The sequence below is a fragment of the Hyperoodon ampullatus genome, assembly GCF_949752795.1.
Source record: "Hyperoodon ampullatus genome assembly, chromosome: 2".
Classification (NCBI taxonomy): domain Eukaryota; kingdom Metazoa; phylum Chordata; class Mammalia; order Artiodactyla; family Ziphiidae; genus Hyperoodon; species Hyperoodon ampullatus.
Genome location: NC_136915.1, coordinates 8485947 through 8503167, shown reverse-complemented (window position 1 = coordinate 8503167; position 17221 = coordinate 8485947). Strand labels below are relative to the sequence as shown.

The 17221-nt window shown below is 50.2% G+C and overlaps 1 protein-coding gene across 1 annotated transcript; it reads left to right on the top strand.

The window, feature by feature from the left end:
* Positions 1-1202: 1202 nt before the first annotated feature.
* On the top strand, positions 1203-16767 carry MASP2 (MBL associated serine protease 2; the record flags this gene model as incomplete). The annotated part of the gene is made up of 11 exons (XM_079719747.1): positions 1203-1207; positions 1291-1522; positions 1637-1814; positions 2553-2684; positions 5522-5718; positions 5792-5939; positions 9905-10023; positions 11933-12011; positions 14095-14226; positions 14731-14805; positions 16004-16767. The coding sequence occupies 11 exons, from the start codon at positions 1203-1205 to the stop codon at positions 16765-16767; spliced, it is 2061 nt and encodes a 686-aa protein (XP_079575873.1).
* Positions 16768-17221: the final 454 nt, after the last annotated feature.

Genomic DNA, 17221 nt, shown 5'->3' with positions numbered 1-17221 from the left:
GATTTCTTCAATCTTATCTTCCAAACATCTTATTGAGTTTTTTGTTTCTGTCATATTTTTATTTCCCCAAACGGTTTTTTGTTCTCTGAATGCTCTTGTTATATAGCATACTGTTCTTGCTTCTTGTTCTGGCCTCTCTTTTTGCTTTGAAGATATTAATTATTGCTTCATTTTAGTTTTGGACATTTTCTTCTCACTGCTTCTTACTGTTTTGTTCTTGTTGTTGGTTGGTTGATTTTTTTGGTCTTTCTCCCTCACGTGTGAGGTTTTCCTCAGTAACCCTTGAATGTTCTGCTCCTGTGTAAGACTGGGGACTGAAAAGCTAATTGGAAGCTCTGAGCGCATGATGGGGGCTTGTCAGCTGACTTTCACTGTGGGTGAGGCGGCTGAGCCACTTGCCTGTAGAACCTTAAGTCAGTGTCTTTAGGTCTTTCCTCCTGAACTCGTCACACTTCCCAGGAAAAAGAGAGAAGCCTGGTGGCGGCCAGGTTCTAGGAGTTGAGTCAAAGGAAGGCTGGTCTGTCTGCTTAGTGCCCCTGTTTTCTGTCTGCCCCTCCCAGGCTCAGCTGGGCCTGGGACTCTCCATATACTCCCTCCAAGAATAAGTCTCCACGTTTCTGCTGAGGTCGGGGGATGGGAAATAGGGATTGGCCAGATTCTTACATGCGTCCAGAAGGACCTGGTGCCACCAATTCCTGATTCCTGCCAACTTAGAGTTGCTTCCTGGAGAGCTGTTTCCACCTGTCCATCTGTTTCCCCGGCTTCCTAAATGTTGATGCTGCCTCCTCTCCCACATTCCCCATCATCGTGGGCTCCTGTTTTTAAGACTTTTCTCTTCTCTCTTATCGTAGCGTTTCAGGAGGCAAAGGTAGGTGTGTGTGTGTGCCTCCCCCATCTCCACCTAGAAGCCATCACTGCCGAGGTCATTGTCACAGAGACCCTGGGCGACCTCGGAAGTCACACACGGCGGGGAAACCACAGGGGTTCAGGGTTTGTTCCCGGAGCTGGCTGTCAGCCAGGTTCAGCCCCCTGGCTCCTGGAGCATCCTGTCCTCCCTGCCCGGAAGTCTGGGCAGGCAGGAGTCATGGGGTCTGTTCCCAGAATGCCAGGGGCAGGGCAGCTGGGGGCAGGGCCGGCCGCTGGACAAACAGATCAAAGGTGAGGCGCCCTGGGGCTCCAGACCGGGCCTGGCCGAGTGCACCATGAGGTGGGTGGAAGCCCTCGGGGTCTCCCCAGCGGGGGTGAGGGGTGAGACTGGGCCTCACCGCCCCTCCCCTGCTCTGCCTTCAGGCTGCTGGTCATCCTGGGCCTGCTGTGGGGCTCGGCAGCCACCACGTCCTCGGGCCCGCAGTGGCCCAAGCCCGTGTTCGGGCGCCTGGCATCTCCTGGCTTCCCGGGCACGTATGCCAACAACCACGAGCAGCACTGGGCCCTGACGGCACCCCCCGGCTACCGCCTGCGTCTCTACTTCACTCACTTCCAGCTGGAGCCCTCCTACCTCTGCGAGTACGACTTCGTCAAGGTGCCGGCAGGGCGGGCTGGGGACACCTGGGGGCGGGGGCTGGCCTCAGAGCGAGGGCGGGAGGGCCGGCAGGCCCGGGGTCTCGCCTTTCCCCCGTGACCCGCAACCCCACAGCTGAGCGCCGGGACCACGGTGCTGGCCACGCTGTGCGGGTCAGAGAGCACGGACACGGAGCGGGCGCCCGGCAACGCCACCTTCTACTCGCCGGGCTCCAGCCTCGACGTCACCTTCCGCTCCGACTACTCCAACGAGAAGCCGTTCGCGGGCTTCGAGGCCTTCTACTCAGCAGAGGGTGAGCCCGAGAGAAGGCCGGTTGGTGCGGGGGCAACTCCGTCTTGGGCCAGACCAGCCCTCCCTTCTGCCCCGCTCCCTGAGGCTGGACTCCTGCCAAACCAGCAGGAGAGAGTCCCCACCTGGTCTGACATCATCATCACAGTGCAAATATCAGCAACAGCCAAGACCTCTGCTCTAGGCTGAGCCCCATTCTGTGCCAGGTGCTGAGCCAGGACATCCTCACGGGACCCCGTGATGCAAGGACCAAGTGAGCCCGTTCACAGATGGAAAGTGATGCCCCCCACTGGCCTGAGCGCTGCATCTGCCTGTGGGCTTCGAGTCTGACATTTGTTTCAGATTCTGGCTCCTGCAGGGACTTGCTGTTGGCCTCGGGCAAGTGGCTCAACCTCTCTGTGCTCATCCTGAGACTGCTGCAAGAATTTGGTGAAACCCATATAGAGGCCCACCCACTGGGTTCCCGTGCTGGCCACTCCTTTCACTAGCCTAGTCACCACCAGCAGGACCATTAAACCGTCATTGGTTTAAAAAAGATGGTATTTAGGTCTCCCTCCAAGTGCTGCAGGGAGGTCGCAGTGACCCTGGGCCTCTAGCGCTCAGCTGGGCATGAGACACCTGCAGACAAGCGGAGGCTCCTCTCAGGTCAGGCCATGATACTGGAGGGCCCCTAAACCCGAGCCTAGGCCTCAGCGATGTCCCATCTCCTTCCCTGCTGACTGCCTGCCGGCCCCTCCCCCAGACATCGATGAGTGCCAGGTGCCCCCAGGAGAGACCCCCACCTGCGAGCACCACTGCCACAATCACCTGGGTGGCTTCTACTGCTCCTGCCGTATGGGCTACGTTCTCCACAGGAACAAGCGCACTTGCTCAGGTGAGCTGCAGCTGGAGGGAGACCCTGTGCCCAGCCCACCCCCACCCTGCCCAAGACACAGCTGGCTTCTCAAGACCATAGCTGCTCTGCCCAGGCGACTGGAGGGCCCACTGGCCTTGGCCCACTAGACACTTCTCCTGGGTGACGGCTCCTTTTCAGATCTTCTGTCCCCTCTCGCCATCCATCCATCTACCCAACCATCCACCCACCCACTACCCACCCATCCATCCACTCATCCACCCATCCACCCACCCACTACCCACCCATCCATCCACTCATCCACCCACCCATCCCCACCCATCCATCCATCCACCCGTCCACCCATCCCCATCCATCCACCCACCCATCCATCCACCCACCCATCCCCATCCATCCACCCACCCATCCCCATCCATCCACCCACCCATCCATCCATCCACCCACCCATCCATCCATCCACCCACCCATCCCCATCCACCCACCCATCCACCCACCCATCCCCATCCACCCACCCATCCACCCACCCATCCCCATCCATCCACCCACCCATCCATCCACCCATCCACCCATCCATCCACCCATCCATCCATCCACCCACCCATCCCCATCCATCCACCCACCCATCCCCATCCATCCACCCACCCATCCATCCACCCATCCACCCATCCATCCACCCATCCATCCATCCACCCACCCATCCCCATCCACCCACCCACCCATCCATCCATCCATCCACCCATCCATCCATCCACCCACCCATCCCCATCCATCCACCCATCCACCCACCCATCCCCATCCATCCACCCATCCACCCACCCATCCCCATCCATCCACCCACCCATCCCCATCCATCCACCTACCCATCCATCCATCCATCCACCCATCCACCCACCCATCCCCATCCATCCACCCATCCACCCATCCACCCACCCATCCACCCACCCATCCATCCATCCACCCACCCATCCCCATCCATCCACCCACCCATCCATCCATCCACCCACCCATCCATCCATCCACCCACCCATCCATCCATCCATCCATCCACCCATCCATCCACCCATCCATCCACCCATCCCCATCCATCCACCCACCCATCCATCCATCCATCCACCCACCCATCCACCCACCCATCCCCATCCATCCACCCACCCACCCATCCATCCACCCATCCACCCATCCATCCACCCACCTAAGCACTCATCCATCCACACTCTCCACTCCTCACCTGCCTCCACCCTGTCCGTGGCTCACTCTCACTCCTCTCCAGCTCATTCACTTGGTGAGCATGCGGTAGGCCCTCACTGTGTACCTGGCCAATCAGGACTCATCCTCCTTGGGGGGCTTCAGGATGAAGGAGTGGGGGCCCTAGGCCTGCCTCACACAAGCTTCCCTCCATGAAACTTCAGCTCAAAGCTGCCGGTTCAGCCCCCAGCAGGCCAACCCCTTTGGCCTCCATGGCCCGGACTCCCCTCTGCGCCCCTGCCAGGGGCCTGGACGGAAAACCAGCTGGCGCCCTGGGAGCGAGCAGCCCCCACCCTCGGTGCTGAGCCTGCTCCCCTGCTCAGTGCCCTCCCCCGTGTCTCTCCCCGTCTCTGTTCTCTCTTCCAGAGCAGAGCCTCTAGCCTGCCCTCCAGCTCCGGTCTGGCTCTGGCAAGACCGCTGCAGCCTGCAGCCCCCATTGACCCCGCCCACGGACCTAACAATAAACTCGGCTCCACCTCCACCTGCTGCGTGTCTCTGGAGGGAGGCGGGTGGTGGGGGGCAGCAGTGTGCACTCTGGCCGCTTCCTTCCCACCCTCATCTCAGCCCGATGGGCCCTAGTTGGTGGGAGCCGCCTCTGCGGGGCCACAGTCTCCTTTGCCAGAGGGGCTTTCTCTGTCCTCACCCTCATGCTGATGATGGGGCACCGAGGCCCAGAGGGGGGCAGGGGGCTCACACAGGGGAGCCGAGCTCTTGCTCCTCCCCCACCAGGAATCCAAGGACTGAGCTCAGAGCATCCTGGGGTCCACCTCCTGTGCAGAGGGTACCTCAGGTCCTGGGTGTGCTGGGCTGGGGGAGTCTGACCCCGAGCAGAGAGGCCCAAGGAGGTATCGATTCACTGAGGGGCAGTCTGGTCCCCCACGTCCGGGGGTGACTCCCTGTGTCCCATGGGGAGCAGCCACGTGGAAGAAGAAAGGCAGTGCTGGGACTCCTCACTTCCCGGAATGCCTGTGTCCCCACCTCTGCCACCGGGGGGATGGGGGGTAGAACCCTCCTACGAGGGATGCCAACAGACATTCCCTCTGCGAAGGCAGGATCCGCTGTTTCCATGGGGAAAGTGGGTACCAGACTCACTTAAGATCAGTGTGGACTTGAACTGCCCTCAATTGCCCCCCAGGGCAGAGCCTAGACCCAGGGAAGGTGGGCCAGGGGAGGCCTTCCTGAGTGTTCCCGGAAGGGGCCCAGGGGAAATCCCTCTCCCGCCACCTCCCACACCCAGTTCCTGGGAGCAGGAAAGTCCCTTCAGTTCTCCTGGTGCCCCTTTCCCCTGGGCAGACCCTGACACGGCTCACTCCCCGCACCCCTGGAACTGTGGCTCTGGCCCAGGGTTCCCCGAACCAGGAGCCTCAGCTTAGGGCCTCCATCCTCCCTAGGGGTGTGAGTGGGGCCCCTGGAGAAAGTACCTCCAAGTGTCACTTGTTTCAGCTAAATCCTGGAAGCCAGAGAGACCTCTCCCTAAACTGTCCCTTCAGCCACTGGGTGGGGCGTTCAGTCTCGGGAGATGCCTCTGGGGCTGACGAGTGACGGTGGACAGCTGGCCTGAGCCACGCCGCCTGCGCCTGGCTCACCCCGCCTGTCCTCTCCCCTCTCCCCAGCCCTGTGCTCAGGCCAGGTCTTCACTGCCCGGTCTGGGGTGCTCAGCAGCCCTGGATACCCTCAGCCGTACCCCAAGCTCTCCAGCTGCACCTACAGCATCCGCCTGGAGGAGGGGTTCCATGTCACCCTGGACTTCGTGGAGTCCTTTGACGTGGAGATGCACCCTGAGACCCAGTGCCCCTACGACTCCCTGAAGGTCTGGTTCCCCTGGCCGCTGCCTCCCCCTGGCCCGGCAGGTCCTGAGGTGACAGGGGACTCTCCACTTTCAGATTCAAACAGACAAGGAGGAATATGGCCCATTTTGTGGGAAGGCGTTGCCCGGCAGGATTGAAAGCAAGAGCAACACTGTGACCATCACCTTTGCCACCGATCAGTCGGGGGACCACACGGGCTGGAAGATCCACTACAACAGCACAGGTGAGGGCAGGTGGGGCTCCGATTTGGCAGGGAGCTCTTCCAGAAGCGTCAAGGAGCCACATAGGATGGAATTCTTCCTGGCTGGGCCTGGGAAGTTAGGGGAGGGAGAAGTTTTCCTTAACCCTCTTAGTGTCCCTGGCTGGGTCTGAAAAGCAACCTGACAGGTTAACAGGAAAAAAAAGCATACATGTTTATTTCATGTAAATTTTATGTGGCACAGGAGCCTTTATAAGGAAATAAAGACTCAGAGAGACAGCTGGACCTGTGTACGTTTGTGCTAGGTTTGCTGAGGAGTGTGATAGGCTGAGGAATATGAAGTAAGGGTGGTAAGCGGGGTGGGGGAATTTAGCCAGGCCTGTTTGTTAGGATTCTTCTTGGCATCCTTCTGTCTTTGGTGATAAGGCTTCCCTCTGGGTGTAGGGCAGACACTTGTCACATGAGGGTCTTATGACCTGCTTCAGGGAGGAAGGGCAAGAGGCGGGGAATCAGAGTGACCTTCCTGCTTCGGCCATTTTCTCAAACTCCCAGCTTAGAATCGTCAACATGGGGCTTCCCTGGTGGTGCAGTGGTTGGGAGTCCGCCTGCCGATGCAGGGGACATGGGTTCGTGCCCCGGTCCAGGAAGATCCCACATGCCGCGGAGCGGCTGGGCCCGTGAGCCATGGCCGCTGAGCCTGTGCGTCCGGAGCCTGTGCTCTGCAACAGGAGAGGCCACAACAGTGAGAGGCCCGCGTACCGCAAAAAAAAAAAAAAAATCGTCAACATGCCAAGGTGCTGTATTTTGAGGTAGTGTGTCCTGAACTCCATCAGAAGACAGGCCAGGTTTGAGTGGGGTCGTCTGTGAGGCAGGGGTCCCCTATGGGAAGTGCCACCACCCCCATTCATCCACCCACTCACTCACCCCTCCATCCAACCATCCCTCCTTCTACCCATTTACCTGTCCACACAGCCTTCCTTCTCTCCTTCCCTACCTCTCACCCTCCCCTCTGCCATTCACCCAGCCATCCAACCATCCCTCCTTCCATCTGTAGGGGAGGAGATAATAATTTTCCCTCTGCCCTTCCAAATTCTTGGCTGGGAACAAGAGACATTAACGAGAGAAAAAGAAGCAAGTTTATGAACATGGATATCTCGTGCATGCGTGGGAGATAACCCAGGGGAAAATGAGTCTCAGCGGTGGCTTAGAATTCAGGCTTAAACATCTTCAGCTAAAGACAAAAGAGAGAAAGGGTACAGGGGAGTCCAGTTATGAGGAGGTGACCAGGAAAAGCATGGTAAGCAAGAGTAAGATTCGTTACGCAGATTAAAGACTCTGTCTTCTTTTTGCTTTTGAAATTTAATTTTAGTAAAAAAATTTTTCTGTCTTTTCCTTTGTTAAGAGTTTCTAGTGATTTAGTCATCCTCCTCCTGGTACAGAGTGGGAGACACTCTTACAAATGGAGTTTTCCTCTGTAAACGTAAATTTCCCTTAGAGAAGGGTAATTTCTACTCTGTTTTCGGAGTCTCTCCTGTGTCTGCTGTTTCATAAAATAATCAGCTCAAAATACAGTTGGCTCCCCACATCCGTGGATGTAGAACCCATGGATACAGATGGCTGACACTCTGCCTTTTTTTTTTTCTTTTGGCCGAGAAGCTTGTGGGATGATGTTAGTTTTCCAACCAGGGATTGAACCTATGCCCTCGGCAGTGAAAGCGCTGAGTCCTAACCACTGGACTGCCAGGGAATTCCCTCTGCCATTTTGTATAAGGGACTTGAGCAGCCGCAGGTTTTGGTATTCACGGGGCTCCTGGAACCAATGCCCCACAGACATCACGGGACAGCTATAATCCTTATGCTAAGTCATGTTCATGCCACCCCTCACACACATCCATCTGTCCATCCTTCCCTCTTTCCATCCATCCATCCATCCATCCATCCATCCATCCATCCATCCATCCATGCATCCGTCTTATGGATGTGCACCGGGCCCTGTGTGGGGAATACGTAATACCTCTGCTGTCAGTCCAGTCTAGTCACAGCAACATGACCACAGCCCTGTGACAAGCACAGCCGAGCACCAGACACAGTGAGAGTCCAGAGGAGGGACCTGGCCCAGGCAGGGGCTGGGTGCTAACAAAAGGGGCCCGGGACAGGAAACATACGAGATTGGATTGAAAGGATAAGTAGGTATTGGAGGAAGGTGGAAGGGTGCTCCAAGTGCAAGGGAAGTGTACGTGCAAAAGCCCAGAGGCTCCAGCTTTCTTGGTGTGAGCTGTAAGAGGGTGTGATGGGGTAGGCAGAGATGGGGGCTCCCGCCTGACATGGAGGGTTTGGACAGGGAGTCTGCACTCCGCCTCTCCAACCCTCCTCCACCACCTCTTCCTCGTGACAGACCCTCAAACGTAGACGGTAGTTCTTGGTGCCACCTCCTGAGACACGAGTCCAAGTCCCCCACCTTCCGGGCACTGACCTCTGGACGTATCTGTCCCTCTCCCCACTCTCAGCCAACAGGTCTCCAGGATGTTTTTGGAAGGACAGAGTAACTGAGCTGGAGAAACTCCAAAGCAAAATACCCAAGGCCCCAAGCCGTGCTCAGAGCGCAGGCTGGGTGTCAGACTGCCTGGGTTGGCGTCCGGGCTGTAACGCATCCTGTTTCCTGGCCATGTGACGTTGAACCTCTTAACTTTTCTGAGACTTAATGTCCCAATTATCCAATGAAGGACAATATCTCCTTGGAAAGGTGGGGATTAGTGGGCTAACTCAGAAGACACCGAGTGAGCATGGAGGAGGTATTGAGTAATTTAAAAAATGAGATTGAATTAGGAAAGATATTAACCTTTGGGCCAGCTCTGTGGGAAAGGGTGAGAGACGGGTCAGGAGGGGAGAGACCAGCACGTTGGGAACACTTCATGGGCCTCTTGTTCATTTTTTAAAAGCCTTTTGTTTTCCCGTGGGTTGAAGTAATAAAACTTCTAAAACTGAAGCACTGGTTTCAGAGTGAGTCAGAGGGAAGAGTCAGGTTTGCCAGGCTGGTGGGTAAGAAGGGGCCAGGGCAGAGCCTGGAGGTGTGTGTGAAGGGAAGTGCCAGCAGGGCCCTGGCCTGGGTGTGAGGTGGCCTCGGGAAGTCCTGGGCCCCGACAGGGCCACCTGGAACATCCCTGCAGATTGGTTCCAAGAGGGGAGACTCTGGGGCCTGCCTGGGACTGAGAGTCACTGCAGGACACAGGAGTCAGCTGCTGGAGGAAGGAGGGGACTGGGCAAATGACCTGTGTGGGCTGAGGGGTGGCCTTGGGGGATGGGCAGCCATGGGGGACTGGCTGAAGCCTTGGGGTGACAACAGGCCAGGGTTTGGGGGCCAAAGTGGAAGCCAGCCCTGGGCACGTGCTCGCGAGGGACGTACGAGGCTTCCTGAGTGCCAGTCTGGCCCTGAGCCCCCGTGCCTCTCTAAGCCACAAGGGCTGCTGTGAGGGTTCACTGGCTGCAACCCCCCGTTGCCCAGCACTTATTAGCAAAGCGATTTCCTCTGTGCTTCACATTTGGTCCTCGCAGCAGCCCTAGAAGCTGAGCAAACGTTCTTATCACTCAGCTTACAGATGAGGAAACTGAGGCTTTCCTGTGATTTTAACTCACGCTGTCCAGCTCTTCCTCCCCCCCAAGTTACACTCCCCCGGTTTTCAGCAGTGTGTGTGAGGCCCCTGGCGTGGAGCAGATTCTCCCTTTGCCATGACCTTGCTCCCTTACCACATGCCTGGCTTTCTTTTCATCACTTTGGCTGAAGCTCAGGCCAGGAGACAAATCCTAATTTGTACGATAAGCAGCCGAGAGTTTAATCTTGCCTTTGGTTTTAAATCTTAAGAACTCTACCCCACTGTGGCAAGCTCTCTTTGCACGTTAAGTGTTTCATTTATAAACCAAGAACTTCTAATTGCTAAATTCAGACTTGCTGCTATAGAGCTAAACCCCCGACATCTGGTTTCCTTGCGCAGCTCAGCCCTGCCCTGACCCGACGGCACCACCTAACGGCCACATCTCCCCTGTGCAGGCCAAATACATCATGAAAGACTGCTTCTTTGTCTTTTGCGAGTCGGGCTACGAACTTCTGCAAGTAAGCTAATACAAAGCTGTTTAAGTGCACCACAATCATGACGGTTTTTGAATGAATACATATTTATATCAGCAAATATGTGAAAGGAAAATGGGGAAACAGCCGTTGTCAGCATGGTGGTTTACTTTGCCTATGATTAAACAATAAAATTCAAAGAAATGATACATTTGCTAAGAGAAACAGCTACAGAGAATTTTCTATTCTTAGGAACTCCAGTTTAAAAATATATTTTTTAATTTATTTATTAGTTTTGGCTGCGTTGGGTCTTCGTTGCTGCACACGGGCTTTCTCTAGTTGCGGCGAGCGGGGCGCTCCTCTTTGTTGTTTCGGTGGCTTCTCTTGTTGTAGAGCACGGGCACCAGGCGTGCGGGATCCAGTAGTTGTGGCACGCGGGCTCAGTAGTTATGGCTCCTGGGCTCTAGAGCACAGGCTCAGTAGCTGTGGCCCATGGGCCCAGTTGCTCTGCGGCATGTGGGATCTTCCCGGACCAGGGCTCGAACCCGTGTTCCCTGCACTGGCAAGCGGATTCTCAACCACTGCGCCACCAGGGAAGCCCGGAACTCCGCTTTTTAAAAAAGCTCTCTCTTTTTTTTTTGGAAAGCTGGCGGTTAAAATGTACACCTTTTCTCTGTTCACACACATTACAGCAGCTCTTGGTAAAGCAGCTGAAATGTTTGTCATGTGCTCTGTGTTATCACCTTGCATTAAATCAAACTCCTCCTGGTCAAATGACCTTTACATGAAACAACTCCTGGGCCTACAAAAAAATTAAATGGCCCTTGGAAACAGTATATTCTGCAAAGTTATAAACAGTGACCACTGTTAAGGGAGAAGGAGGATAATTTCAAAAAATGCTTAGTGCGTTGCTTTAGGGGCACAGGTAAGCGATTAACATGTCCTCTTTATGTTCTTCAAAATGTCACTGAATCCCAGTGGTAAAAAGCAATAACACTGAAAAGATAGCTGGTTATGCAACCAGTCCCGTGGAGGCACAACTGCCCCCGCCCCCCAAAAAAGTGAGACACTTTGCTCAACTTGTAAACTTCTTGGCAGGCTCTTTCCACAGCAACTTGGACCGCAAGCCGGTTCAGTTTCTGAGGAAAAAAGTCATCCTGCTCTCCTTTGAAGCATAAAGCTTCAGTCAAAGCCACCTTCTTTCATTTTAAAGTCTGATTTTAGAAAAATATTTCAATAAGTCAAAAATGTCCCGCTAAATATTAGCAATGGAAAGTGATTGAGAACACACGTGAAGCTTCTGAAAATATTGATATTTTAAATAACTTTCCTCCAGTTAATAGCCGCAGGCTAGAAAAATCCAGACACATTCACTCCATGTCTGATCAGGCTGATCTTCCCCAAACTTTTGACTGTCACCCTTTGGCACTTTACATAAAGAAATGGTGGGGGCTTCCCTGGTGGCACAGTGGTTGAGAGTCCGCCTGCCGATGCAGGGACACGGGTTCGTGTCCCAGTCTGGGAAGATCCCACATGCCGCGGAGCAGCTGGGCCCGTGAGCCATGGCCGCTGAGCCTGCGCGTCCGGAGCCTGTGCTCCGCAACGGGAGAGGCCACAACAGTGAGAGGCCCACGTACCGCAAAAAAAAAAAGAAAAAAAATGGTGGAACACCAGCAGGAACTTGTGAGAAATCTGACGTATTCTTGGATTAAGTGGATATAAACTGCTGCACAAGTCAACATCTTTAAAAATGAGATACACACATAGGTGACATCACCAACAAGTACACACATGTATCATGGCAGTTGGGCTGCGTGTCCAGTCGTGTGGGTGCATCACCCCCTTGGGAGCATCTCTTGAAACACTTGAAGAAGAACTATTGTGGGAGCAGAGTTTTGGAGAGTGGTTTCATGATATAAACAAGGAAATTAATATTTTCTCAATTCCTCTTTAGGGTTATTTGCCCCTGAAATCATTTGTTGCAGTCTGTCAGGCAGATGGATCTTGGGACCAACCGATGCCGGAGTGCAGCAGTACGTATGTGTGACCACAGCGCCTGTAGCTGCTTCTGCTACTACTGATGCTTCTGGTCTTTTAAAAAAATGATTTATCAGGGCTTGAATTCCAAATTTGCTTCTCATCCCCAGTCTCTCAGAGCACTTTTAAGAGGTTAAAACAGGACCAAGCTACTAGGAAAAGTATTTGCTTCAGAAAAGTATGGTATTTAAAAATATTTTTCTAAGTATAAAATACTCAAAGAAATAGATGGGCAATAGAGAAAATTACAAACATTATAATACTCATAATCCCGCCATACCAGAGTATAATCACTCTCGTTATTTTGGTGCCTAGCCCTCCAATTCCATATATCACACATGTAAACATGTAGAGGCTACTGTTTGTAGGGGCATATACGCATCAAACTGGGATAACGGTGTTCACTACCATTTTGTGAACTAAGAATCACGTACCTTATTTTTAATATTTTTAGAATTATGATACATGTTAAATGGAAAAACCATATAAATTCACAAAAATATACAGTGAAAGCCTCTCTTGCCCAAATCCTCAAACTACCTGTAAGACACTGGTGTCCATTCCTTCATACTCTTTATTTCCTATACTATTTATACTAACATATCTCACTATTACATACTTTTGAACTAAATCTGACTGCAATGTACTCTTCCCCCCAACATTGTTGGGCCATCTTTCCGCAACAATCCAAGCACTCAGAGAGCTGCTCGTTCTTTTTAATGACTGCATAGTATTCCATCAGAGGACCTATGCTTTTTACTTCATGTGATTTCTAGTTTCCAGTTTTTTACTATTACATACGCTGCCATAGTTAACACCTCTGTCCGCATATTTTCACATATTTTAAAAAAATAATTTTAGTTTTTGGCTGCATTGGGTCTTCGTTGCTGTGCGCAGGCTTCCTCTAGATGCACTGAGCGGGGGCTACTCTCCGCCACAGCATGCTGTCCCCTCACTGCAGTGGCCTCCCCCGTTGCAAAGCACAGGCTCCAGGCGTGCAGGCTTCAGTGGTTGTGCCACGTGGGCTCAGTAGTTGTGCCTCGCGTTCTCCAGAGTGCAGGCCCAGTAGTTGTGGCACACGGGCCTACTTGCTCCGTGGCATGTGGGATCCTCCTGGACCAGGGCTCGAACCTGCGTCCCCTGCACTGGCAGGTGGACTCCTAACCACTGCGCCAGCAGGGGAGTCCCTACTTTCACATATTTTGTGCAAGGGTTTCTACAAAATTCCTAGGGGAATATTTTTATTTCAAAATTTATATTCCTGTGAGACTACCAATTCTTTAAGTTTAAAAACCAGTAAAGAAGAGCTGGCACCGAAGGACTGTTGGACTAAGGTATGGGTTAGAGCCCTGATTCTGCCACTTGTCACTGGGTATTTACAGGCATCTCATCTGTGGAGAATTAAGACAACGTAGACAACGCACTTGACACAAAGCCAGACACACTGCTATTAAGTTGCTGAAAACTATGTTATCTTTTAATATCCACAGAAATACATCAACAATTTTTAATGTTTGTGTACAAAACTATGACTTTTAGACTGGTATCATTTTGTCTCACAAATTGGTTAGGTCACATTAGTAATGTCCTAACAGTTGTGAATTCTAACCCAAACTCAAGGTATTATGACTTCCAGGTCTTCTAAAAAGGTCAACTTAGGAAAAGGATCATAAGAACAAGTTCTTCAGTCTTCTTTGTATTGTGCTATTTTTAAGGCTAACCAAATTGTACCATTTAACATCAAACCAGACTGTACAGGAATATGCAGGCTGTGCTGTTTCCTTTCTTTTGTGAGTGCTAAGGAAGTCCAAGTAGTTTCAAATTCCCTTCCTTTAGGGAAGGCATCATACAACTCCTTGCCCAGGGTCTTCACTTCAACCTAGCCATTTAGTTAGGAACAGAGATGAGAGTGATGCTTTAAAATCACACTAAGGTGATTCCATCTTCAGAGATGAAATGATGTCCATCTTGAATATGACTTCAAGTTATAACACACAGCACAACCACCTATCAGACTCCACATCGTTTTAATGTTAGGATTCAAAGTACACACTGACTTCCCTCTCCCGTGTTTATTAGTTGTTGACTGTGGCCCTCCTGATGATCTACCCAGTGGCCAAGTGGACTATATGACGGGTACCGAGGTGACCACATACAAAGCTGTGGTTAAATACCGCTGTAATGAGTTCTACACAATGAGAACAAATGATGGTAAGCAAATTGTTCAAAGCTGGGGGTGGGTGATATTTGGAACCTAAGCCCTCATGATCTGAAAATAAACTAATCCAGCATTTTTGGCTAAGACTAGACAAAAGATTACAAGGCACTTCTTCCACCTGCTAAGTAAAATATTATAGCTGAAGTGACTTTAATGTCAATTTGCAAGAATCTGAAAACAGGTCTTATCTAGTAAATGACTACTACAAACACACAATATATTCCAAATGGTTTAATTTAACAAGTCAAAACCTTATCATTAAGCACTTAAGATCTTGATACATATTCAAGTTACACATCTAAAAGGTTTCCACTTTGCAAGCATACATGGTAATGCAGAGACCTCCTATTTATGAAATCATGTAAAATGGTTATTCAGACACCTCTATTTCCGACTGATGCTCAAGAATCTACATTTTCCAAGGGGGGGTATTCAAGCAGATGACAACCACCTTTTCATATGCAGTTAAACATTTTTGCTCTTTCAATGATTTGCAGGTAAATATGTGTGTGAGGCTGATGGATTCTGGACGAGCTCCAAAGGAGAAAAATCACCCCCCGTCTGTGAGCCTGGTAATGGATACATTTAGACACGAGATTCGTAACTGATGGAAAGTAGAACTGGGTAGCAGACAGTAAGTAGTGCTTCAGCTGTGTAGGCAGAAACGTAACTTCAGCACTTGGCTCTTAGACCAACTGATTATTTCCAAACAGTATGTTCTCATTACCCTTTCCATATGGAGAGGTCGTTGGTGCTGACTGTATCAGTCATTTGATTATTTTTGACCTTACAACTAGGCAAGCATAAAAAATTAAATGATTTTTTAAATTATCTTGAACCATTTATACATTTATAAACATGATTTCTTCTGTTAAAAAATGCTATTAAAACCCAAAGCTAATAACCTCATTATTTCCCTAAGCAATTGTTTTCAATGACATCTAGTTTTTAAACATTAATGCAATTTGCCTTTTAACAGTACTTAAAAAAAAGTTTTACCAGAATCGGCTCTGAAGATATAGTTGAGTGATTAAAAAAAAAAAATCAGAAAGGTAATAATATATTCATCACCCCTGTGTTATTTGGCTTAAATTAGTCTTTTTAAAAAACCTGCATCTTAGCTGACACAATGTTTGTAAGCTTTAATAAGAGTATTCTGCCACAACAGGAAATATATTTGCTACATTAATGAGCATATTTAGTTAGCAATACATAATAAAGTTTAGTGTTTGGAAGAATCAACTAGACCAAAAATAATTTCTGAACCTGAAGGTTCCTGGCTACAACTGCAACATTCTAATTTTTAAAAACATTTTAATGTACAAAGGTGAAAGTAATTCTGCAAATCCTATGATAGTGACCTTAGTTTCTGCTTTCCCAGAACTACATGGTAAATACCCCATTTTACAAGTAGGAAAACAGAAGCAGTGAAAAGGTTCTCACTTCCTACGCACATCAGCTCAGACAATTCCTGTTTGCCCTATTAAATATCTTCCCAATTGTGAGACCAAATTATTTTAGCAAAACAGTTTCTAAAAGTTAATTTTCACTCACCTCATTTTCTGCGGAGCTAAAAAATACCAAATGGTTTTATCAGGTCTCTGAACAGTGTTTTAAGCAGTCTCACTTGCCTGTTTAGGTGGACACCCACCAAATTATGTGATGCAATTTTTGGTTGACATTACATATACACAACTCCAAAGTGGTAATAACTGGAGAAAAAACACCATCGGGTTTCTATAAAGGCTCTATACATCTTTTTTCCCCCAGTTTGTGGAATATCCACCCGTACCACAGAAGGTCGCATATATGGAGGACAAAAGGCAAAGCTTGGCGATTTTCCTTGGCAAGCCCTGTTATTAGGTAAAACTATAGCAGCAGGTGCGCTTCTATATGACAACTGGATCCTAACAGCTGCTCATGCTGTATATGAGCAAAGAGAAGACGCCTCCTCCCTAGACATTAGAATGGGTGCCCTGAAGAGACTGTCACCTCATTATACACAAGCCTGGGCCGAGGCCATTTTTATACATGAACATTACACTCATAATGCTGGTTACGATAATGACATAGCATTGATTAAACTGAAGAACAAAGTTGTATTAAATAGCAACATCATGCCTATTTGTTTGCCAAGAAAAGAAGCTGAATGCTTCATGAAAACCAATGATATTGGAACTGCATCTGGATGGGGATTAACCCAAAGGGGTTTTCTTGCCAGAAATCTAATGTTTGTTGACATACCAGTTGTTGACCATCAAAACTGTACGGCAGCATATGAAAAGAAGTCCTATCCGGGGGGAAGGGTAACTGACAACATGCTTTGTGCTGGTTTAGAAAGTGGGGGCAAGGACAGCTGTAAAGGCGATAGTGGGGGGGCATTAGTGTTTCTACACAATGAGACACAGAAATGGTTTGTGGGAGGAATAGTGTCCTGGGGTTCCATTAATTGTGGGGAAGCAGATCAGTATGGGGTCTACACAAAAGTCATCAACTATGTTCCCTGGATCAAGAACATAATTAATAATTTTTAACTTGTGTGTCTTCAGTGAGTACATGATTCTTTGTTCTAAAAAATACCTGTAAAAGACCTCAGCAGCAAACTGACCTGAGAAACATTAACACGACAGTTGCCATTCCACCTCAAAACCAAACCAAACTACAGGTGAGATGTGCCTTTCAGGCACTTCTCCACTTGCCACTTTTCCACCACTTACTCTTTGAAGGGGACATAAACCATTGTAGTGATATTCATCGTTGCCAATCCAATAGAAACTCACTGGTTAAATTTGGATTTACTTACAAAAGTCCAGTGTCTTTTTGTACTGACCATTTGCATTTCTGGAAATTGCCTGTTCATGTTAACTGTTTTTCTCCAGTTTTTTGTACTTGTTCTTTTTGTTCTCTGAGAGCGTTACATATTATAGCAGTATTGGTTCAGGAATTACTTTGAATCATGTTTTTCTTGGGTAGATAAACTGGAAATAT